This window comes from Xenopus laevis, chromosome 7L (assembly GCF_017654675.1).
Source record: "Xenopus laevis strain J_2021 chromosome 7L, Xenopus_laevis_v10.1, whole genome shotgun sequence".
In the NCBI taxonomy this organism is placed as follows: domain Eukaryota; kingdom Metazoa; phylum Chordata; class Amphibia; order Anura; family Pipidae; genus Xenopus; species Xenopus laevis.
In genome coordinates, this window is record NC_054383.1 from 121501404 (window position 1) to 121525739 (window position 24336).

General features: G+C 37.4%; 1 protein-coding gene across 1 annotated transcript in view; it reads right to left on the reverse strand.

Annotated features, from left to right (window-relative positions):
• Positions 1-24336, reverse strand: part of grin2d.L (glutamate receptor, ionotropic, N-methyl D-aspartate 2D L homeolog) — a 136707-nt gene that overhangs the window by 104497 nt on the left and 7874 nt on the right. Inside the window, exon 2 of the mRNA XM_041569081.1 lies at positions 13080-13672. Within this exon, the coding sequence (XP_041425015.1) occupies positions 13080-13672 (593 nt within the window). The remainder of the gene's footprint in view (positions 1-13079; positions 13673-24336) is intronic.

Consider the following 24336-nt stretch of genomic DNA (forward strand, 5'->3'; position numbering starts at 1 on the left):
TCATGTATTTATATAGCGCCAACACATTGTGTAGCACTGTAAAGTAAATGTGATTATACAACTAAATCACATGAATTATATACATAGATACATACATCACAATACACAATACAATATACATCAATACCGGATGGTGTGAATGGTATGCTATGTGCATTGTACAAAATCAGCTTCATCAGAGATCATGTAGGGAATCAGACGCGCTTTCCTCCTGTTTCCCCCCACTGAGCCCGGTAACAGGTGGCTTGAAGCCCCAAAGGCCATCTGGGAAAAAGATGAGGATGCAGGAAGAGCCTGAGTTTGGAGCCAATTGCAAGGGGCTGTGAGAGAGAGGTTAAAAAAGTGCCCCTGCTGCAGCATCCAGCCAAAACCAGTCTGGGTGGGACTTTCCAGGGGTTCAGACAGTCATGCTGTTCAGTTTTGGTTGAGAATTCTGCATCTATGGAAGTACAGAGAGAGTCCATCCTGTTCCCTGCCAAGCCCAAGCTGCTAGAGACTCAGGAAAGGTGCCACTGTGGAGATTGACCCTGCTGCAGAGCTGCCTGTACTCTCCAGTGTGACTGCCTCTGAGAGCACCCCGGTGAGTGAGCCACCCAAGGGAGGATATTGGAAAGGATACAAGCATGGGGCCCAGTGTCTTGCACATTCACCTGCCACATGGGAGCGGCTGCTAAGTTCCAAAGGGAGAGAGGAACCTTCCTGATATATGCTTCTTAGTGTCCACTTGGTGGAGGCACTGCGCTGTAAATCCCAGTTCCCAGTACTTTTCATACTCAAAAGGGATTCAGGGCCCCTGGATTGCAAAGGTTAATTGCTATTTAAAGGGACAGTGACCACAGTAGAGTTACAATCAGATTGGTAAATAGCAAATAAGGAGCTTTAATTCGCTAGCCACATCTAATATTCACTGTTAAAGGCAGAAGTGTATGCAACTTTACCTCTGGGATGGGCCGTCAAGAACTTAATGGAGGAAGGGAGTTGCAGAACTTTAGCTTTCAGGTTGAATAGATCAACTGTGAGCCAGTGGTTCTTAAACCAGTTGATGACTCTTTATTCACAGGAATGTAGAACAATTATTTACAGGGCAGTCACATAGCTACAGTTATTTAGCATTTATTTACATACAAAATGTCCAGAAGCATTTACCGTTTAAGGAGTCAATAATCAAGGTGTAGATTGAGTTAACTTGGAAGAGTCCAATGCCAAGTAAAGGTCCTTCAAGGGGAACCTAGGCAGGTAAACAGTTACCCCAAGTCTGTACACCTGAGTCCCTACTCTGCTGGTGGCACACACAGAATCCTTCTAGAGCCCAGGCTCGAAACACCATCCATCTTCTCAAACATGTGGGATCCAAAGAGGCAGACCATGCGTTGGCTTTTCCTTTCAAAGACTAGAACACTGACATCTGGCCAATTACTGAACTACCAAGAAAATACTTTTATCCAAGATATGGGTTAAAGGAACAGATTTTCCCAACTGTAAATTAGAAGCACACTTCTATTTAAAACTTTAGGGGACTGCCATAACAAACCTTCATTCCCCTACATTTGTTTTACACTTCATTCACATTAAAGTACCTGCTGTTGATGATTTCAGTTTTAACCAGAATATAATTGATGTAATATTTGAAATCAACACACAATAAACCTCTTTCTGCAATATCATTAGAATTAGAAAGTTCCACATCTGTGACTGCTGTTTGTCTAAAGATCTAAAAATAAAAAAGCAGTATGCGTTGCCTGAGCTCTGGCAAATATTAGTCAAAGTAAAATAAAAGCATTTGTTTTGTCTCTCAACGGAAAAGGCATTAGTATGGGAGGAGGCATATTGAGCATTTTTAAAATTATTTTTGGGAGGATTGAATTACACACTTGAATAGAATAACCTTTGCAAAAAAGACAGCGGTTTTCTTTTTTTCCCAATATTTTCCTTTTTGACCTTTGTCATTTTTTTCCCTTAAAATTATGTTTTCAGGTTGGCTTTATTCTAAATATAGTATTCTGTTTTGATGCACATGAACAGGAAAACATTCTAAAAGGTTTATCTCCCATGGATTCACAACTTTCACAACTCCTGCTCTTGCAGAAGTAAATCAGTCAGTATTTAACTGGTAGATGTTGGGACATAGGTCTCTGCAGCAGGCAGGGTAGTGAATGTTTATTGTGTCTGGTACATGCACTGAGCAATGAAGTCTACTAAAACATGACAGATGTTGGAGCACTGGTGTTCTTATTGAAACACACCCACTAGAGTTGGAAACCCTTTATTTAAAGAGGCCCTTTATTTTAAAAGGGATGGGGGGGTAAATTAATTGCAGATTGATATTTGTTTTGATATAACACAGACTACCATAGCACAACATGGTACAACAACATACATGCAATTGATTGCAAAGGGTCTATTTAAATGGAATGACGAGGCTGGATATTGTAAATGAGCTAAGCCAAGTGTTTGTTCTATCTGTATAACAGGGTCAAAAGTAAGTTTAATCAAAGTAAGTTTCAAATTATTTTTGTGATAGAGTTATCTGAAAGGACTACTACAGCTATGGGACCTGTTATCCAGAATGCTTGGGACCTGGGGTTTTCTGGATAATGGGTTTTTCCATTATTTTGATCTTTATACCTCAAGTCGACTAGAAACTCATTTAAACATTAAATAAACCCAATAGGCAACAATACAAATTCATTTATCATAGTTTGGATCAAGTACAAGTGCAGGTATGGGACCTGTTATCCAGAATGCTTGAGACCTGGGGGTAAATTTATCAAAGAGTGAAGTTCCGCCACTAGAGTGAAATTCCGCAGCTCTCCATTCATTTCTATGGGATTTTGAAAGGCGTATTTATCAATGGGTGAAAGTGAAATTTCACCCTTTGATAAATATGCCTTTAAAAACCCCATAGAAATGAATGGGAAGTGGCGGAATTTCACTCTAGTGGCAGAACTTCACTATTAACTTCACTCTATTAACTTCACTCTTTGATAAATATACCCCCTGGGGTTTAGTGTACTAGAAAATCATTTCAACATTAACTAGACCCAGTAGGCTGGTTTTGCTTGCAGTAAGGATTAATTACAGAGTTTGGATCAAGTACATAGTTCTGTTTTATTATCACAGAGAAAAAAGTAAACATTTTTAAAAATATGAATTATTTGGATAACATGGAGTCTATGGGAGATGACCTTTCCATAAAACGTTTTGGATAATGGATTTCTAGATAAAGAATCCCATACCTGAACCATCACTTCCATCATAGAACATTTTTTCCCTTTCCACCATGATATATTAGTTAGACATCAAGTAAATGGCCCTGCATTAGACATATAATTCATGCTTTTATTCTGTATTGCAGGTATTTCACCATTACTTCTGTGTCCAAGATTGTAGTCCACTTTAAGGGGCAGATGCATCAAGGGTCGAATATCGAGGGTTAATTAACCCTCGATATTCGACAGGGAATGAAAATCCTTCGACTTCGAATATCGAAGTCGAAGGATTTTGCGGAAAAAACTGCGATGGAACGATCGATGGAATAATCGTTCCATCGAACTATTAAATCCTTCGAATCGAACGATTCAAAGGATTTTAATCCAAAGATCGAAGGATTATCCTTCAACAAAAAAATTTAGCCGAGCCTATGGGGACCTTCCCCATAGGCTAACATTGGGTTCGGTAGCTTTTAGGTGGCGAACTAGGGGGGTCGAAGTTTTTTCTTAAAGAGACAGTACTTCGACTATCGAATGGTCGAATAGTCGAAAGATTTTTAGTTTGAATCCCTCGATTCGAAGTCGTAGTCGAAGGTCGAAGTAGCCCATTCGATGGTCGAAGTAGCCCAAAAAACACTTCGAAATTCGAAGTTTTTTTACTTTGAATCCTTCACTCAAAGTTAATGAATTGGCCCCTAAGTGGTGCCCAGTTTTCCTTTTGTGCTGAATTCAGATATAGATGTGAAGAATGAATGAAGAATTCCTGTATAACTGTACTCCCATTTCTCCCTCTTAGTACTGAACCTCAATGAGAGAGGAGGGAGTTAGGGAGTTGGAGCCTACCTGCAGACATATATTTTTGTGGGTGAAGAAGAAGTGCATGAGCTTAAGGGAAGACCATTTTAGTAATGACATTTTCATTAGTATCATGATTAAGCAAATTAATAACTAAAGTCTGATCATAACAGCATTGAAATTATCTTACAAAACAGAGATCAAAACAAAGTCAAAACCAGAGACAGGTCCTGTGAATTAGGGATACTTGACACAACGTTATCCTCACCCTCTTTTTGTGGCAGAGCCATCTGATATTGACATTCTATAGATATTGGCTTCTGATGGAAGTAGTTTATCTGCACATAATATAATATGTTGGCATTGTGGTCCTGTTCAAATGATTCCAAGGCAATACATAAATCATGTGAAAGATTTGCATTTACTTACAGTAAAGGAACCACTTTATGCTTGAAATAATGATTAGCAAAAGCTGCATTCTAATGATAATTTACGAACTGATAGGTACATGACTCTGATCAGATACTATGACAAAAACACTAAGCTATCAGTGTCAACTAAGATTAAATGCCTGCTTCAGGGTGGTTTCATGGGCTTGTTTGTATTAAGGCCCTTGAGTCAAATTTCTTTTAAATGCAATTTACCTTGCAATGAACATTTACTATTCTAATGAATTCTCCATCAGAGCTCTTTAAGCACATTTTGTTGCTTAATGGAAATGTCTTGTTTTCTCCTTGTACTTAAAATGCTGATTCAGTGACATACAGTAATGAATTGATTCAGAATGTTGTGCAGTATGGATATTAATAAAAATGCTACTATGTACTGTATACAGTAGAGATGTACAGCCTTGAGCACATTGTGATACTGAGATGCTAATGCCAGTCATGGGGATCAATAGATTGGATTGGCACTGTGTTTTGGAGCACACAGAGCTGCAGCCACCCCATAAACACACTGCTGATGTTCAAGAGCTCTGTATTCTTGGGGTGCAAACAGCAGGAGGGCTGATGACTTTCCGCAATTGGGCACTGTATTTTCCACCTGCCTTTAGAGCAGTGGTCTCTAATCAGCGGCTCATCAGCAACATGTTGCACACCAACCCCTTGAATGCTGCTCCCAGTGGTCTTAAAGCAGGTACTTATTTTTGAATTCTTGGTTTGGAAGCAACTTCTGCATAAAAACCAGGTGTAGTGCCAAACAGGACCTCCTGTAGACTGCCATTCAAAATAGAAGCTACCAAATAGCCAATGACAGCCCTTATTTGGCATCCCCCTGGAACTAATTTCATGCTTGTGTTGCTCTCCAACTCATGGGAAAAAAAGGTTGGGGACCCCCACTTTGGAGCACATCCAGACCTAGGGCAGTAGTCTACTTTATTTTTTAGTTTGTTGAATTTGTAACAATCACTGCAATTAAGTATTTAACATACACAGTGCTATGCAATATGTTGGCGCTATATAAATACATGTTATTAATAATAATAATAATACTAATGTTAATTTCTTTTCTTCACACCTTCATTAATCTGTTGTAAAGCCTCATGCCTCACTGACTGGTGCAATTGCCAATTGCACACATTCCCACAGAGAGGGCCAACCAATCAATATGTGACTATTTATCAGACCTGTTGTGCAAATAGCAGGTGTGTTTGTCAAAGAAGGAATCAACTGTGTTGTGCTAAGCCATGTCATTCCTGTAAAGATAAGGGAAAACTGAGAGAAGGTAATTATCGGAGTAGTATGGGACAGGCCAAGTCATTATTCCTGGGACTTACAAGTTATTTCATGAAGGATAAAAAAAAACAAGCCCATTGGGATTAGCCTTTTCCAGATCTCTCTTTTGTCAAATGAAATGCAGGCAAACAAAACCCCCACTGAAGCAATTTACAATGTTAACTTTAAAGGAAAGACGTGGAAAAAGCATCAAATGCACTGAACGTGTTTCCAACATGTTTCCAATCTGATTGATGACAGGACCCCAGTATATAAAAAAAGTGTAGAGCTTGGGTCTAATTATTCTAGATGTTAACAAAAGTTTTGTTGAAATCCTTGTTAATGAACTAAAATTTTCAGCCCGATGGTTTCCTGAAAAATACCCGCAGAACAGGATTGTCAGTGGCTTTTAATGAAAGTGTCATTCTTGTTTTCTGGCTTAAATCAAACATCAGGAACCCCAGTGTTCTGGCCGAATGATGATGTTTTAGAATCTTCTAACAGTGTATCAGTGGTCAGCATGGTGCCTCTCGGTAGCCTGATAGCTATTTCATATTACACAGTGCAGACTTGAATCTCTCTGTGTCATAGCACTACCTACAGTGACTAAGGTTTATATGATGCTATTCATCACTACAAGAGGCAGAAAAAGTATTTAATGTGAATATCTCTATTTATAAATGTACTATTATATTGTTTTTATGTTTTACTTTAACCATTCTCTTTTCATATAATTCTCTTTAAGTAGTTTCATTACTTTATTTATAATTTCATACAAATATATATATATATATATATATATATATATAAACAAACAAGGGAAAGTTGTGCTCACCACTAGTTTTTAAAATCATTAGGCGGGGGTGCAATGAGGCTGTGACCACAAAATACATATAGACAAATACAAGAGTCCTCTGCACTCAACCCATTATCAATATATTTAAGACAGAGACATTTTGTGCATACTGCTACTGAAAAATGCCTTACCCTTTAAACAAAACAGGGATTGTTTGTCCATATATTGCAATATATTTAAGCTGGCCAACTACGTCAAAGTCATCCCATATCTGGTATGTATTTTGTGGTCACAGCCTCATTGCACCCCCGCCTAATGATTTTAAAAACTAGTGGTGAGCACAACTTTCCCTTGTTTGTTATAGTTATACAGGAGCAGTGACCAGCTCCATGTTGTAGCTCCCACCCTCTCCAACTATAGTCAGGTGATCCCACTGGTGTCTAATAAAAGGGCAGCCAAGTTTGGGAGTTTTACTTTGAAAGCAGCAAGTAAGTTGCAGGTAAAACGTATTCGTCCCTTTTATAAAATGTATAATTAAACCATAGAATTCTTAATGAATCAGATGAAAATTGAGCATAGGACTGGCCAGATATGGGATGACTTTGACGTAGTTGGCCAGCTTAAATATATTGCAATATATGGACAAACAATCCCTGTTTTGTTTAAAGGGTAAGGCATTTTTCAGTAGCAGTATGCACAAAATGTCTCTGTCTTAAATATATTGATAATGGGTTGAGTGCAGAGGACTCTTGTATTTGTCTATATATATATATATATATATATATATATATATATATATATATATATAATTATAAATAAAGTATATATATAATGAAAATGTTGTAGGTATACTCTAACTTTTATACGTAGACACAAATTTTAATTATTTTATAAACATTAAGGGGCAGATTTATCAAGGGTTGAAGTGAATTAGAGGGAATTTTTAAAAATTTCCAAAAAAATTTGAAATTCAAAGTAATTTTTGGATACTTTCACCATCGAATAGGATTCTATGACTTCGAATTTACTTTGAATTCAATTTGAAGTAAAATAGTTCGAATATTCGATAATCTAAGTACTGTCTCTTTAAAAAAAACTTCGACTTTAATAGTTCCCCAAATTAAACCTGCCGAAGTGCTATGTTAGCCTATGGGGACCTTCTAATGCATTTTTCTAACTAATCGTTCGATCAAACGATTTTACTTCGACAGCAAAACGGTCAAATTCGGTAAAAAAGACTTCGACTTCGATATTCGAAGTCGAAGTATAGCCATTCGAGGGTCGAATTTGAAGTATATTTCACTTTGAAATTCGACCTTTGATAAAGCTGCCCCTATCTGTAACTTCTTCCCCAAATGTAGCAGCCCATAAGAATCCTTATTTTATGTCATTGTCACAGACACAGTCATTGACACAGAATAATCAAAGGAGAAAATAATTGGTCCCAAAGTCAAAGGATATTGGAAATGATACCATAAAAATCTAATTATATACCATGCATGTCTAGAATATCTTGTTCAACAAATTGCAGGGTTCACTGGAAATGTTGATGATTTTCTTATGTATAAAGATTTATCATTTCAGACTGATCTGAAGGCGTGAGAGAAATGTTTACTCTGATATTTGGACATGTGTATATTAACATTGTGAAAGGAGCAAATTAAGATCAAAAGATCAGTCACGTGAAGGAAAAACTGTACATATACCAGTAACAGAAGAACATGGCAAGGGAGTTTGAAAGAAAGAAATATAAGTTCAACAAAACTCTCAAGCTTTGCAAGCAGATCTTTTAAATTGATCTGAGATAGGAAACAAGGTTATCTGAACTCCAAAACTCAAGAGCTAAATTCTATAGATAAACAATAGAGTACATAGGAAATAAAGTATCAATATTTTGTGGAATATCAATAAATAAGAAGTTCCTAGTGAGCTCAATGACCATATAAATACATGAGAGCCCAAATCATGATTTTATCCAGATCCTTCAACTCTAAGTTGGCTTCATCCTACTGGTCAGGTCCTCTATCTATATGGTTGGAGAGACTGGAGAGCGATACATTCAGAAGGTGTCAGGAGCGCCCAATGGCACTCCGCTCCTCTTCATCGCTGCGTCCAAGATGGTGGCACCGATAGTTGCCACATGGATAGCGGCACCAGCGAAATGCTAATGACAGGGCCCAGGGGGAGAGTGTGTGCCCATTAGCACAATTGTTATAAGAACATTTATTTATTTATTATAAGTTAGAACATTTATTTTGTCTTGTGTGCTCTCAGAACAAGAGCAAGGGGAAATTGTTATTGCATGAGATGGCTCAGGGGGCAAGAATATTTTTGCTGTGACCCACTCAGCTTCAGGTTTTGCTCCTTCTGCAAGAAAGAGAATGTACTGTTGCCACATAGCACTTACAAGGTTAGCATCATTTGTTCTCTTGAAAGGATGTATATGAATATGAATAAATTAAATCACTGCTAAATGCAGAGGCAGATTTATAACAATGTGAATTTTGAATTGTGTGAGTTATTTCTCATTCAAAAAAATAAAAAACTTGAAAATCTTGAATGTGCACTTATTTAAGAACAAATTTGAAAAAGTAATTACTGAAAAACATAACTGTCAAATTTCAAATTCATCTTGAAAACTCAAATTGAAAAATATCTTAAAATGTGGACTTCCACTAACTTCTGCATGAACTCACCATTGTTTACGTGCCAAATGTTTAATTGACTTTTTTTAAAAAAATTTGCACATAAGTCCAGAAAATTGACAGTTTTTGAAACTCGAATTTGAATTTGAAAGTTTTGCTGCAAAAGTTTGAATTGTGGTAAAATAAATGTAAATGTTCTTAGTATATATTATTTAATAACATTCATATGATTAGATATAATGGGAAACTTTTTTAACTTTATTTACCATTATCAATCAATCAATAATGCCATTTACGTATATACTCGAGTATAAGCCTTCCCGAGTATAAGCCGAGGTACCTAATTTTACCTCCAAAAACTGGGAAAGCTTATTGACTCGAGTATAAGCCTAGGGTGAGCAATGCAGCAGCTTCTGGTAAGTTTCAATCAAAAAATTGTCGGCGTCTCATTTTTGGATAGCGGCGACCATTCTTGGATGGCGGCGAATATTCTTGGAGACTATTCTTGGACGCTGGCGACTATTCTTGGATACCTGCGACTATTCTTAGGCGCCGGCGACCGTTTTAGCGCTTGACCCGAGTATAAACAGAGGTAGAGTTTTTCAGCATATTTTGGGGGCTGAAAAACTCGGCTTATACTCGAGTATATACGGTAACCTAAATGTCCTTCTTTAAAATGCTTCATATTATCCATTAAATGGCAATTTTGCATTTTGTAATAGAGCAACCCACCCATTTAATTATGCTTAAAGAATAAATTAAACTTTCCATATAACTGACAAAAAAGTGACAAATCTGTTAATAGTTAGCAAACTGGCACTTCATTAGGTGCTCAGCAAAAGATCAAAGTAGTCATTTCACAAACTTCCAAATACTGCAACACTGCCCGCTAGGGAAACATCATGTCTAGTTCCATCTGCTATTGAGAATCCCAAGTCAAAGCAATCTTTGCTTGGAGGCTTACAGAACAAATCTGATACTCAAAAACATCAAAATTCTATTTTTTTTCCCATTATATGTTTCACCCATCTCTGGTTCTATTAGCTAGAACAGCAGGTGAATACCACTGCAACAGAGTTCTACAGGCCCAGGCAACAGATTTATGAAGAAACAACTCTATATGTATAGATTTGTTCTGACATAATTACATGTTGAAGCATATTTTCCATTTACAAAAATACTTTTCCCGTAATATTTATTTTGTGTAGTGAAGGGGTTTATTACAGGGAAACTGTGTAATTGTTTGTGAATAATTACACTGTTAGAAGTATATCTATTCATTTATTTTAGGGAGCAAGGCATTTTAATAAATGGAAATGCATTTATTCCAGGAACAAGGTTACTTAATAGTAATAGCATTTTTATTAGTGGATTTATCACAGCCCCTCAAGTAATAATTGGATAATTTTGCATTGTTTACAGACAAAACATGGTCCTTCTTTCAAGAATTAGAGTAGAAACCTCCCCTCATATTCAGCCAGTGATGCATATTCTACATTCAAAGAAAAAACGGTATATTATTCAATAATATAGAAATAGGTACCATTGTGGGTTTTAATTCTTTACAAGAACAATTGTTATTATTTTACTCTCTATTAACAGAATTATTGATCGGATAATAATGGGAGATGGCTACCCTGCAAAACTAGGTTTTATATGGGCTGTTACAACTACAGGTATTGGATCTGTTATCCGGAAACCTGTTATACAGAAAGCTCTGAATTACAGAAAGACTGTCTCCCATAGACTCCATTATAATAAAATAATCCACATTTTTCAAAATTATTTCCGTTTTATCTGTAATAATAAAACAGTACATTCTACTTGATCCCAACTAAGATATAATTAATCCTTATTGGAAGCAGAACAAGCCTGTTGGTTTTATTTAAAGTTTACAGGATTTTATGGTAGACTTAAGGTTTGAAGGTCCAAATTATAGAAAGATCCCTTATCTACGCATCCTTCATGACAGATGCACTCTGCTCTTTTACATTTTTAAAACCTATGAACATAATATATCAGGTTGTATCCAAGGACAAACTTTGGTTTCCCCACAGTTCAGCACTTGCAGGTCCTCCTCCACCTGTTTGAGACGATCTCCAATTGAGGTGGCTAGTGTTACAAGTCATAAATTTCCCCAGTCGGGGCGGTGATAGAGATAGATTATTGCTGCAACAGGAAGTCCTATGGATCGATAAAACTAAATACTCTAGCACCAATGGAAATAAGTTATTCCTGTTTCTACTGATGAATCAATATGTTGTGATGGGTGAATTTAGTCGGCAGGTGTGAATTTGCGGCTTATTTTCGCAGCCGGTGAATAAATTTGCGAAATTGTTGCGAAAATTGGACGCAAATTAATAATAACAATTAATAGGCACCCATTGACTTTAATGTGCATCAGAATTGTAGCAGGTGTCAGAATTGTCGCCGGCGGCAAAATTAGCATTTCACAAACTTTTAGCCATTTCACGAATTTCGCAAGAAATCCACGAAACCCAAAACGGGAGAAATTCGCCCATCACTGGTGTCAATCCTTACCTTGTAATTATGGGATTGTGATTACTAGTAATTGTATAATTTTTCTAAAAAAAAAAAAAAAAATTCACAGCAACAGCCTTGGGCATACACCAACACTAAGGACTTGTTTGATGGTTCTCATCACAGAGGATCGAAACTTATGCACTATTGTTACCCATGGACAATTACGGCTAAATATGACCCAAAGGTACTATGTATCCTTTTTGGAATGAGAATAATAGGAGTTAATTTGTATATAAATGCATATGTAATACATCGTTATGATGTCATCATTTAATCACAGGTGGGTGGGGTTGTTTGTTAACCTTTCCTTGAAATATTTCCCTGCACATACTTTGTAAGTACTTGATGAAGGGGCTTTGCCCTGAAATGTTTGCTGAGATCTCACCTTAAATAAAAGAAAAACTTTGGATTATTTGCAGAAGCATTGATTGAAGTGTGCATTTGTTTCTATTTGTGTGTGTATATTGCATCAATGCAGTTGGCCATAGCAACCGATCTTTGCATTCATTTTTTAACTGTAAGTAGACTAATCTAAAGTAATTGCTGTATTACCAGATACTCTTAATTCAACTCATGTGAAATACACAACATAAATCCCTTTGAACTGATGCAAAACATTGCTCAAGTGTCCTCATTCAGTGCAATACTTAGAGCAGATAGAGTAGACACATAAAACATATTCTGTTAATTGTATTACAGCATTCAAGCATTGCAGTGCTGTATCTTTAGAAAATTGAAACCTTAAGCCTTTCTAAGAAAAGACCAATAACCTTATCATGAACATTTTAAAACTCTGCTGTCTATCTAGAATTAAAGGGTCAACTCACCAGCCATATCTGAACTACTATATCTTGCTACTGGGAAGTCAACAGGACAGTCCGCACTACAAATTGAATAGTAAACTAGATTAAAGTTGCTTAGTGGGGCAGGTGGCCCCACTATCATTTCATTTAACATCTTGAACTTTGTTTTTCTCATCTGGGTTTACATCTATGTTATAAAGTACATGTAACACTCATGCCATGAAAGCCTTTCCGAAGATGGTCTATATGAAATCATATATATGTATGTAAAATAATTTGACTGTTCAGAAATGCTTTGTGTATACATAAAGAGAGACCATTTTGTTTATAAACAAATGAGTGATTGGTCAATAGTCACAGCTACTGTTTAATGAGCTTTATGATCTGTCTATGAAGATTCTCATTTACCCAGGGAAGATATCATATCATGATAAACAATATCTAGTAGAGCTAAGGCTAAAGTGACTGGACTTTTTTGAGTATTCTTCAGACTTATTCCTAACTCTACTAGATATTCAATCAGTTTGTGTAATCGTTCGATTATAATTCTGCATTAAAATATAGAAATTTACCTGTGCAGATTTTCATTCATGTAAGTGAGGTTGGGCGCCCTGCAATCATTGTTGAATTCTGGTATAAATCCAAAATCCTTGTACAAAGCCTCAGCACCTTTAGCAATTATTGCCACTCCATTCTGTACTCTGCGGTGAAGGTCATCTTTCCATCCAGCAGTTAAGACTGTAAAAAGTCCAACGGGAAGGTGCTCAGGCATATAATCTGTACCACCTAAATTGGTTCCCACCATGAACCATATGTAGCCTGGTCCAGTTAACCCAGCCTCGCGAGCAGCCTTAAAAACTCCATCAGCTTCTTCCCGAGAACAGTAAAGAAGTCTCACTTGAGCTGTAATCTCCTTTAACTGTCTTTTTAATTTGGAACCACTGGGGTCATCGGTCAAATTAAGGGTCAAGATACCTCGATTTTCCCAACCAATGAAGCTGCTGTCTGTCAGTAACTCTATATAATCCACAAAGTCCTCATAACCGGGAAACAAGGTGGTGATTACTGCAAAAGATGTCCAGTCATATTCTTCCAAGACTTCAAAGATGACTTGTAGTTGCTGCTCAGTAGATGCTCCCAACTGCAAAAAGGTAGAACCTTTTTCCTGTAATTCAATGAAGCAGAATACTTGATAAGAACAAAATGTCTATACAATATCTGCCTTCAATGTAGAATAAAACAGGAAAACATAAACTTTAAAAAGAATAAGGCCATGAAATATAGAATAAAAAGGATACATAATTGTAAATATATGACCAGACAAAAGGAGATATGCATGCAATGTTTGCTGCAACGAGCACAGAAAAAAGAAATACAATGCAGTAATATGTGGAGGTGAAGAAGAAATTGTGCAGTGATTATAGATGACGGTAAAGCAAGACAATTATCATTGCATAAGAATATATGTTTGGAATTAATGAAATTGGAGAGACAGAGTAATATAACATAATAATTGTTATAGAAACTAACACACACACGTCATATGTTTCTTGTCATTGCTGTCAATATTATATCATAGGGAACTTATATTTTGCTTTATTTTGTTTGTGTTTTGTTAAGTCATTGATTGTTTGCCCTTGGTGCTACAGCTTACTTTATATAAATTCCCTACAGACTTTCCTATGAAGGAATTTGCATGGGCTGAAAGTTTGTAATATGTTAGTTTGAATGATACTTTGAAGTGCAAACAAACTAATTTTTTGCATAGTTACTTAATCAACAATGTTTTCGTAATGTATCAAGGGTAAAAAAACCATAAAGAGACCAGCGCGTGTTCCTACCTCGGTCCTTGGTGCGCTAAGACGCGTGCACAATAATGGCCAACTTCTGCGGACTCGCTGACATCACGGTTGGCGAGAAAATTTAAAATAAAAGCCTAGTTCCCCATTTTGACCTTGCCCAAGCTGGTTTTCAGTACTCCTGATTTCGCTAAAGCTATATTCCTGCATTCCTACTGGTTTTGACTTCCTGTATGTTTATTGACTTCCGAATCTTGCCGCCTGCCACTGACCCTCACCTGATTATGACTTTGACCTTGCCTGACCCTCTGGTACCACACTTCTGACTACCTTTGCCATGTGTAGGATCCCTCCCTGCTCCGCAGCAGAAAGTTCCAGGGCCCCAAAAGGGAATGGGTGAAGACCGGGGTTGGTAGGGCTCTCCTTCTACACCTAAGGGGTAGGTCCTGGCAGTTTACCGGCATTCAAACTTTAATAAATAACCCCCTTAGTGTTAACCCCTGCTCTGGAATATTGTTGCAAAAAACACTTTGCAATTGTGAAATTTTATTACACACAATGTGAATGTTCACAAAAGCCATTTGGTTGCAAACTTTGTGATGAAGTTGTTGATGTCTGTAATCATTCAAAAAGGACACAAACATGGTCGCTAACATTCACAAGCATTTTTGCGTAGGTTTTTTGCACTAGTGAAACATATTACATTCCCCCAATAGAGTTTAATCATGGTTTCAAAAAGCTCTAATACCACTAAAATTCAACCTTTAGTAAATGGGCCTCCCCTTATGCTAAAAAATCATTTAAACATGAATTAAACCCAATAGGATTGTTTTGCCTCCAATAAGGATTAATTATATCTCATTTGGGATTACATAGTATCATAGTAACATATTAACATAGTAAGTAAGGTTGAAAAAAGACACATGTCCATCGAGTTCAACCTTTTTTTTATTTTTTATTTTTTTATTAACTACCTATCTGCCAGTTGATCCAGAGGAAGGCAAAAAATCTGAAGCCTCTCCAATTTGCCATAGAGGGGGAAGCTACTGTTTTATTATTACAGAAAATAAGAAATATTTTTTTAAAATGTGAATTATTTAATTAAGACGGAGTCTATGGCAGATGGCCTTTCCGTAATTTGGAGCATTCTGTATAATGGGTTTCCAGATAATGGAACCCATACCTGTAAAATATTCAGAAATATTTATATTCATTAAAAAAGTGCATCACCAACGAAGCTATTGATTGTCTTCTCTCAATCCCTCTGAGACTTTGTAACTCTCTTCCTCTCTCCACCTCTCTTGGAGGAAGTTTTAAAGACCCTGAATAGGTATCCCAAGTGGTGTCATTGAATACTGATTGGTGCCCTAGCCTTTAAGATCACTCACTCTGGCAGGGCATTGTAAGAGAAAGTGAGTGCTTATGGTGTGTTTATACAAACTGTCAGAAGAAACCATTTGCCCTAAGACAATTTGTGAAATATTAATGGAGGAAAATCATCTCCTCAACAGAACAGGAGTATGTGATAGTAGAAGTGGCAGTGAGGGAAGAGGATATGCAAAGCAGGGAAGACAGTCTCCAAGAAAATGACATAAGCACAGACTTGAAAATTGTATATGAAAAAGTGATGACTGATTGAAATGATGGAACCAAGAAGTCATTTCACACTGGGAAGAAAAATTAAACGGATGAGAAAATATTGCCCAAGAAAAAATAATCAGGTAAAAATAGAATTCAAAAGAGAACATGGTGGGAAAATCTGTTGATAAGGTCACAATTTATAGGTTTTCTCGTGACATTGATTAAACAGATGCATAAGAAACAAGATGTTAGCAGAAGTAATAACAAAGATGGACATGGAAACAATGCATGGAGAAATGAATGATTTTATCCTAACAGGTACCAGACTCTGCAGAATGGTGTGAATGGAATTGAAATGTTATGATTTCTACCATCAGAGAGAGTTGATAACATTTATTGCAGATTAAACCATCTTGCAGTGCAGCCAAGGAAAATGAGATGTAGAAAGGCAATCATCATAAAAAATGTAATATGACAATTACTTAGTCTCGTAAGGCACCTTTCACCTTTGGGGCCAAAGGACAAATCATTTCATGGAGACATGTGCTGCTACAGTTGTCAAGTATTATTTAAAAACCAATCAGAAAAACAAAAAGAACATGTACAGTATAGGCAATATCACTCAAAGCGACTTCAACAAGAAGGGCTCTTACAAGAAGAAAGGTCTCCCAAAATGTGAGCAACTTCCAGCTATGGGGCAAGACTGTCAATGATGTGTTAGTACTTACATGAAAACTTACAGCTGCCTGGAACTTTCCAGTTACTCTATCATGCCCTTTCTAAGTTCAAGTTAATTATTATTCACTGCATAGAAGCAAAGGTCTTGGCTTATTCTAATTGGTTATGTTTGGTTACAGAGGAAACAACAACTGCCCATTCCTCCCTGAAGATAACAAACTTATAATATCTGAAACTTAGAGGCAAGAGGCAATATACACCTGTGTTTAGAGTGATCCAAGCACAGTAAATGGGGTTTGTGTTGGATATAGTTTTTCCATTAATACGGTGTCAAATTATTATTACTTTTATTATTAAGCACTGATGGTTATTTTTTTTCTCTAGCCCTTTTTTTCCTCCAGCAACAGTTTGTGCCTAAGGTTTGCAGATAAGGAGGAGTTCTTTATAGCCCATTCATTGTAACTGGCAATTTGATTAAGGGGCCCATTCACTAAGTTCGAGTGAAGGAATAGAAGAAAAAATACTTCGCATTTCGAAGTGTTTTTTTGGCTACTTCGACCATCGAATTGGCTACTTCGACCTTCGAACTAAAAATCGTTCGACTATTCGACCATTCGATAGTCAAAGTACTGTCTCTTTAAGAAAAACTTCGACCCCCTTGTTCGCCACCTAAAAGCTACCGAAGTCAATGATAGCCTATGGGGAAGGTCCCCATAGGCTTGGCTATCTTTTTTGGGTCGAAGGATAATCCTTCGATCGATGGATTAAAATCCTTCGAATCATTCGATATTCGAAGTCGAAGGATTTTAATTCCCCAGTCAAATATCGAAGGTTAATTAACCCTCGATATTCGTCCCTTAATACATCTGCCCCTAACTATTATATAAAATTTTAAAAATTAAAAATTTCTAAAACCTGCACCAGATCAAAATCACGGCAAAATGGAAGCTCGAGAATGAATAAAACAGCTCTTGCTCCCTATGTCTTGTGCGCTATTAATCTTAAAAGGGGACTGCACATTTGTGTTCAGTATTGAATCAATTGATGCAGTGCGCTATTTAATTTTCACATATAATTTCACACTTTCATAAATCTGCCCCAGGAGCCCTATTAATCAAAACTCGACTTTGTGAATTTTTGAGTTTTAATTTGTAAAAACTTTTACCAAACTCAAATGTCTGTTTATTTATTAAAACATTTGAGTGTAAAAAAATCAATTGAATAACACTGTAGAAAAAACTTAAATGCATCAAATTTGTATTGGACTCATCATTTTCAATGGGTCTAACTCCCAAAAATTTTTCAAAAAGTTGAAAAACTTTTAACATTTAAAAAATTGCTTAAATCTTGCCTAGTACAACTCCCAAATGAACTCACAAACTTTTAGATGCCAAAGTTTTACATTCGAGTTTGAGCACAATAAAGTTTCAAATCACAGAATTCAAACCTTAATAAGTCAGCACCCAAAGCTGTTTTTCATCAATGTTCAAATTCTGTGATTCACATTTATTTGCATTAACTTTTTTTTTTTTAAAAAAAACACACATTTTAAATATTTATTGTGAAAAAATGTGGGAAAACTGTGAACTCAAATGTAAAAGCATCTGAATTCACGTTGAAGTCAATGGGAGTTGTCCTAGGCAAAATGTAAACTATTTTTTCAATTTAAGTTTTTCGAGTTTTTACATTTTTTTTTAGCTTTTAATCCGAGTACAAATGATGAATAAACTGTGAATTTTTTTCTTCTTAATTTGAATTTTTCAATGTATAGGGAACATTTGCTATTTTTTTTTTAATTGTTTATTTGAAGTAGAAAAAAATACAAATGTATATATATATATATATATATATATATATATATATATATATATATATATATATATATATATATATATATATATATATATATATATATATATATATATATATATATATATTTGTATTTACAAATTTTGATAACCAGGCCCTAATGTGTTGACTGCACTGTGATAGTAAATTAGTGGTGCCTGCTTGTAACTTACAGTCTGATTTTACTCTGCTGTAGGAAGAATGTGAGGTTCTTTTTCTTGCTGAAGCAAAGTTACTATTTTTACTATTGTTCTGTCCCATAGTTCATCGTTCCCCCTAACATTCTGGATTAAATAGCAACTTTGTGTTTTCCGGTAATGAAATAGTGCTGCTAGAACATTACTCAAATAGAAAGAATGGATGGGTGCTAATGAAGAAGCGGAAGTGGAGGGAAGTAGAGAGAGTTGTCTTGTACCTAGTACTAGCTGTAAGTGCCAAACTGATTCTATACTTAGTGCTACAGAATCAGGACATTATTTTCTTTGTTATGTTACAAGCTGTTGTGTAGATTAGCTGTAAACATGGAGAAAATAATAAATGTTCCACTCTAGTAACATTTTTAAATGCTAGCTTGCATTTTTGAAAATTGAAAATCTTAAAAACAAGTCTAGTAGAGTGAGCATAATCCTTAGACTCAAGAGAACAAAAAGCTTTATGATCTTGTGGAGAGACATGACCTTCTTTATTAGCTTCAATGGGTCTTTAGCTGCTGAGCACCACAGGAGGTACAATAAGCTAGGAAGTGCTATAGACTCCTATAAACAGTCATAAAAGACAAGGAATAGAAAAAAGTGAATCCGAGCAAAAGCTGTCTATTAAAGAATGGAAACTAAAATGGATAACTCATGCATGCCAAGTAGTGTAACTGTTGCCATATTGGTACTGCAGAAGCTTCAACCCAGGCAACCATCATTCTATGTATAACTTTATATAGCACTAATAAAATATGCAGCACTGTAAAATACAATACAGTTCTTGATTTCTGGACTGATCGTTCAAAATACTGATACATATAGGACTGCAAAACTATGTTTTAGTATTTTTGTGGAAGTCCGGTGTGCATCAGTTTGGATAAATATATATATATATATATATATATATATATATATACACAAATACAAGAGGTCCTCTGCACTAAACCCATTATCAATATATTTAAGACAGCGACATTTTGTGCATACTGCTACTGAAAAATGCCTTACCCTTTAAACAAAACAGGGATTGTTTGTCCATATATTGCAATATATTTAAGCTGGCCAACTACGTCAAAGTCATCCCATATCTGGCCAGTCCTACGCTCAATTTTCATCTGATTCATTAAGAATTCTATTGCTTCATTATACATTTTACAAAGGGACTTTATATATATATGTAGATCAAGGTATGAGTATCGGCACTCACGATATCGTAGTCAGGGGTGCCTGGGTGCTGTCCTCCAAGGAGAAATGTAAAGTTGCAAAGACGAAAATACACTCACAGGTTTTAAGAAGAATTTAATCGGCTGGTACACCAGCCTTTCTCAAAGTGAACCGGAACTACAAACACCGGTTTAAAAATACAATGTCGCGGGAAACCAATGGGACAACAGAGAAGTGACGTGTATACCGGACGATATACTTCTGTGCAGAGAATCCATACAGTGTAAACAGGTGCAAAACGGGAAACATCACTTAGTGCTGATCACTATTTTGAATTCATTTATTTCTAATTTGTGCTCGGTCTCTTATCCTAGTGATCAGCACTAAGTGGTACTCAAAGTAATGCTGCTCTGAGTCCTCTGTCAAAAGGAAACACTGCATTACTTTTCTTCTATTGTGTAGTCATGGGCTTTTGTATCAGACTTCCTGCCTTCAGCTTAAACCTCCTTGCCCTCCGTTTGCTCCTCCCCCCTTCTCTGCTGTAATATGAGCCCAGAGCAGGGAAAGACTCAGGCAGGAAGTGATGTCACACCAAGCTAATACTGCAGCTGCTGTCCTAAACAAACAAAGAGCTTCTAGAGCTTTTTACTCAGGTATGGTAAAACATATTACAGATGAATAGGGATGTAGCGAACGTCGGAAAAAAAGTTCGCGAACATATTCGCGAACTTGCGTCAAAAATGCGAACGGTTCGCGAACGTCGCGAACCCCATAGACTTCAATGGGAAGGCGAATTTTAAAAGCTAGAAAAGACATTTCTGGCCAGAAAAATGATTTTAAAGTTGTTTAAAGGGTGCAACGACCTGGACAGTGCCATGCCAGAGGGGGATCAAGGTCAAAAATGTTTCTAAAAAATCCATTGTTGACACAGCGCTGCGTTTTGTGCTGTAAAGGGCAGAAATCACACTACATTTCTAAACCTGTGTAATAAAATGCTTTAAAACGTCCGGCGTCTACATGCCAATCAAGTCGTGTAAAGGTTACAGCCTGTTCACACGCAAAGACGAAACGCGGTGCTTACTGCAAAGCAAAAAGACGCAAAGAGCTTTAATGAATGATACCGTCAAGTGAGCAAATAATAGTTTTTAATTACTAGTTGCTTCTCACCTCCAGGATGTTCGTCCTGTTGGTGGCAATATTTCTGTAGTGGTGTGTTTAGCAGTCACCGTGCTTGTGCGCACGTGCACGGTCAGGCAGAGGTAATTCAATGTACAGTGAAGTGAACCAAAAAACACTGATTCTGCAGTGTGGGCCCAGTTTTGGTCTACTTTATTGATCACCTGCGGTGACCATAAAAGATGCGATTTTGCCACTGTTGCAGAACCCTGAAAAATTAGGCATGTGTACTTTCCTGAAAAATTATGTTTTTTTTGTCGCAGCCACTGAACCAGAAGTCCAGAAACAATATGCCATATAAATGCTGAAAATATTCAATTTTTTTTGTGGCAGCCACTGCAGCACAGAGGCCAGAAAAAATATGCCATGTAAATGCAAACAATATTAATTTTTTTTTGTCGCAGCCACTGCAGCACAGAGGCCAGAAAAAATATGCCATATAAATGCAAACAATATTAATTTTTTTTTTGTCGCAGCCACTGCAGCACAGAGGCCAGAAAAAATATGCCATATAAATGCAAACAATATTAATTTTTTTTTGTCGCAGCCACTGCAGCACAGAGGCCAGGAAAAATATTCCATATAAATGCTAACAATATAAATTTTTTTTGTCGCAGACACTGAAGCACAGAGGCCAGAAAAAATATGCCATATAAATGCTGAAAATATTCAATTTTTTTGGTCGCAGCCACTGAAGCACAGAGGCCAGAAAAAAATATGCCATATAAATGCAGAAAATATTCTGTTTTTTTTGGTCGCAGCCACTGAAGCACAGAGGCCAGAAAAAATATGCCATATAAATGCTGAAAATATTCATTTATTTTTGTCGCAGCCACTGAAGCACAGAGGCCGAAACAATATGCCATATAAATGCTGAAAATATTCATTTTTTTGTCACAGCCACTGAAGCACAGAGGCCAGAAAAAATATGCCATATAAATGCTGAAAATATTCTGTTTTTTTTGGTCGCAGCCACTGAAGCACAGAGGCCAGAAAAAATATGCCATATAAATGCTGAAAATATTCATTTATTTTTGTCGCAGCCACTGAAGCACAGAGGCCGAAACAATATGCCATATGAATGCTGAAAATATTCATTTTTTTGTCACAGCCACTGAAGCACAGAGGCCAGAAAAAATATGCCATATAAATGCTGAAAATATTCTGTTTTTTTTGGTCGCAGCCACTGAAGCACAGAGGCCAGAAAAAATATGCCATATAAATGCTGAAAATATTCATTTATTTTTGTCGCAGCCACTGAAGCACAGAGGCCGAAACAATATGCCATATAAATGCTGAAAATATTCATTTTTTTGTCACAGCCACTGAAGCACAGAGGCCAGAAAAAATATGCCATATAAATGCTGAAAATATTCTGTTTTTTTTGGTCGCAGCCACTGAAGCACAGAGGCCAGAAAAAATATGCCATATAAATGCTGAAAATATTCATTTATTTTTGTTGCAGCCACTGAAGCACAGAGGCCGAAACAATATGCCATATAAATGCTGAAAATATTCATTTTTTTGTCACAGCCACTGAAGCACAGAGGCCAGAAAAAATATGCCATATAAATGCTGAAAATATTCTGTTTTTTTTGGTCTCAGCCACTGAAGCACAGAGGCCAGAAAAAATATGCCATATAAATGCTGAAAATATTCATTTATTTTTGTCGCAGCCACTGAAGCACAGAGGCCGAAACAATATGCCATATGAATACTGAAAATATTCATTTTTTTGTCACAGCCACTGAAGCACAGAGGCCAGAAAAAATATGCCATGTAAATGCTGAAAATATTCTGTTTTTTTTGGTCGCAGCCACTGAAGCACAGAGGCCAGAAAAAATATGCCATATAAATGCTGAAAATATTCATTTATTTTTGTCGCAGCCACTGAAGCACAGAGGCCGAAACAATATGCCATATAAATGCTGAAAATATTCATTTTTTTGTCACAGCCACTGAAGCACAGAGGCCAGAAAAAATATGCCATATAAATGCTGAAAATATCCTGTTTTTTTTGGTCGCAGCCACTGAAGCACAGAGGCCAGAAAAACTCAGGATTTACCTGGATTCAAATTAAACCAGTAGGGTTTGCACCCTAGTTTGTAACGGTGGTGGAGGGAGGAGGACGCTAAAGGACAGCTGTATGTGGAGTCATGAGGCGTGCAGAGAAGGACAGCTGCATGGGGAGTCAGAATCAGAAACTCAGAACAAGTCTTCCGGCGTGCAGTAACCCTCCGAGATCCACCCCTCATTCATTTTAATAAAGGTCAGGTAATCCACACTTTTGTGACCTAGGCGAGTTCTCTTCTCAGTTACAATCCCTCCTGCTGCACTGAAGGTCCTTTCTGAGAGGACACTTGAGGCGGGGCAAGACAAGAGGTTCATGGCAAATTGTGACAGCTCTGGCCACAGATCAAGCCTGCGCACCCAGTAGTCCAGGGGTTCATCGCTCCTCAGAGTGTCGATATCTGCAGTTAATGCCAGGTAGTCCGCTACCTGCCGGTCGAGGCGTTCTTTGAGGGTGGATCCAGAAGGGTTCTGCCGCTGCCTTGGACAAAAAAACATTTGCATGTCTGACGTTACAGAGTGGCCAAAGTGCTTTGTCCTTGCAGGTGCACTCGTGGCAGGATTACTGGCACCTCTGCCCCTGGAATGTTGATGAGTTCCTGAAGTGACATCACCCTTAAAAGCATTGTACAACATGTTTTGCAGGCTGCTTTGTAAATGCAGCATCCTTTCAGACTTGTGGTATGTTGGTAACATTTCTGCCACTTTATGCTTGTACCGAGGGTCTAGTAGAGTCGCGACCCAGTACAGGTCCTTCTCCTTAAGCCTCTTGATACGGGGGTCCTTCAACAGGCATGACAGCATGAAAGACCCCATTCTCACAAGGTTGGATGCAGAGGTATCCATCTCTGCTTCCTCGTTATCAAGGACTGCATCATCCACGGTCTCCTCCCCCCAGCCACGTACAAGACCAGGGGTCCCCAAAAGGTCACCACTAGCCCCCTGGGAAGCCTGCTCCTGTTGGTCCTCCTCCTCCACAAAGCCACCTTCCTCCTCTGACTCCACTTCTGACACCTCTCCCTGCGTTGCAGCAGGTGCCTGGGTTCGTTCTGGTGATTCCGACCAGAAATCATGCGCTTCCTGCTCCTCGTCACACTGGTCTACAGCCTCATCTGTCACTCGTCGCACGGCACGCTCCAGGAAGAAAGCAAAGGGTATTAGGTCGCTGATGGTGCCTTCGGTGCGACTGACCATATTTGTAACCTCTTCAAAAGGGCGCATGAGCCTGCAGGCATCGCGCATAAGCACCCAGTAACGGGGGAAAAAAATCCCCAGCTCTGCAGATCCAGTCCTACCACCCAGTTCAAACAGGTATTCGT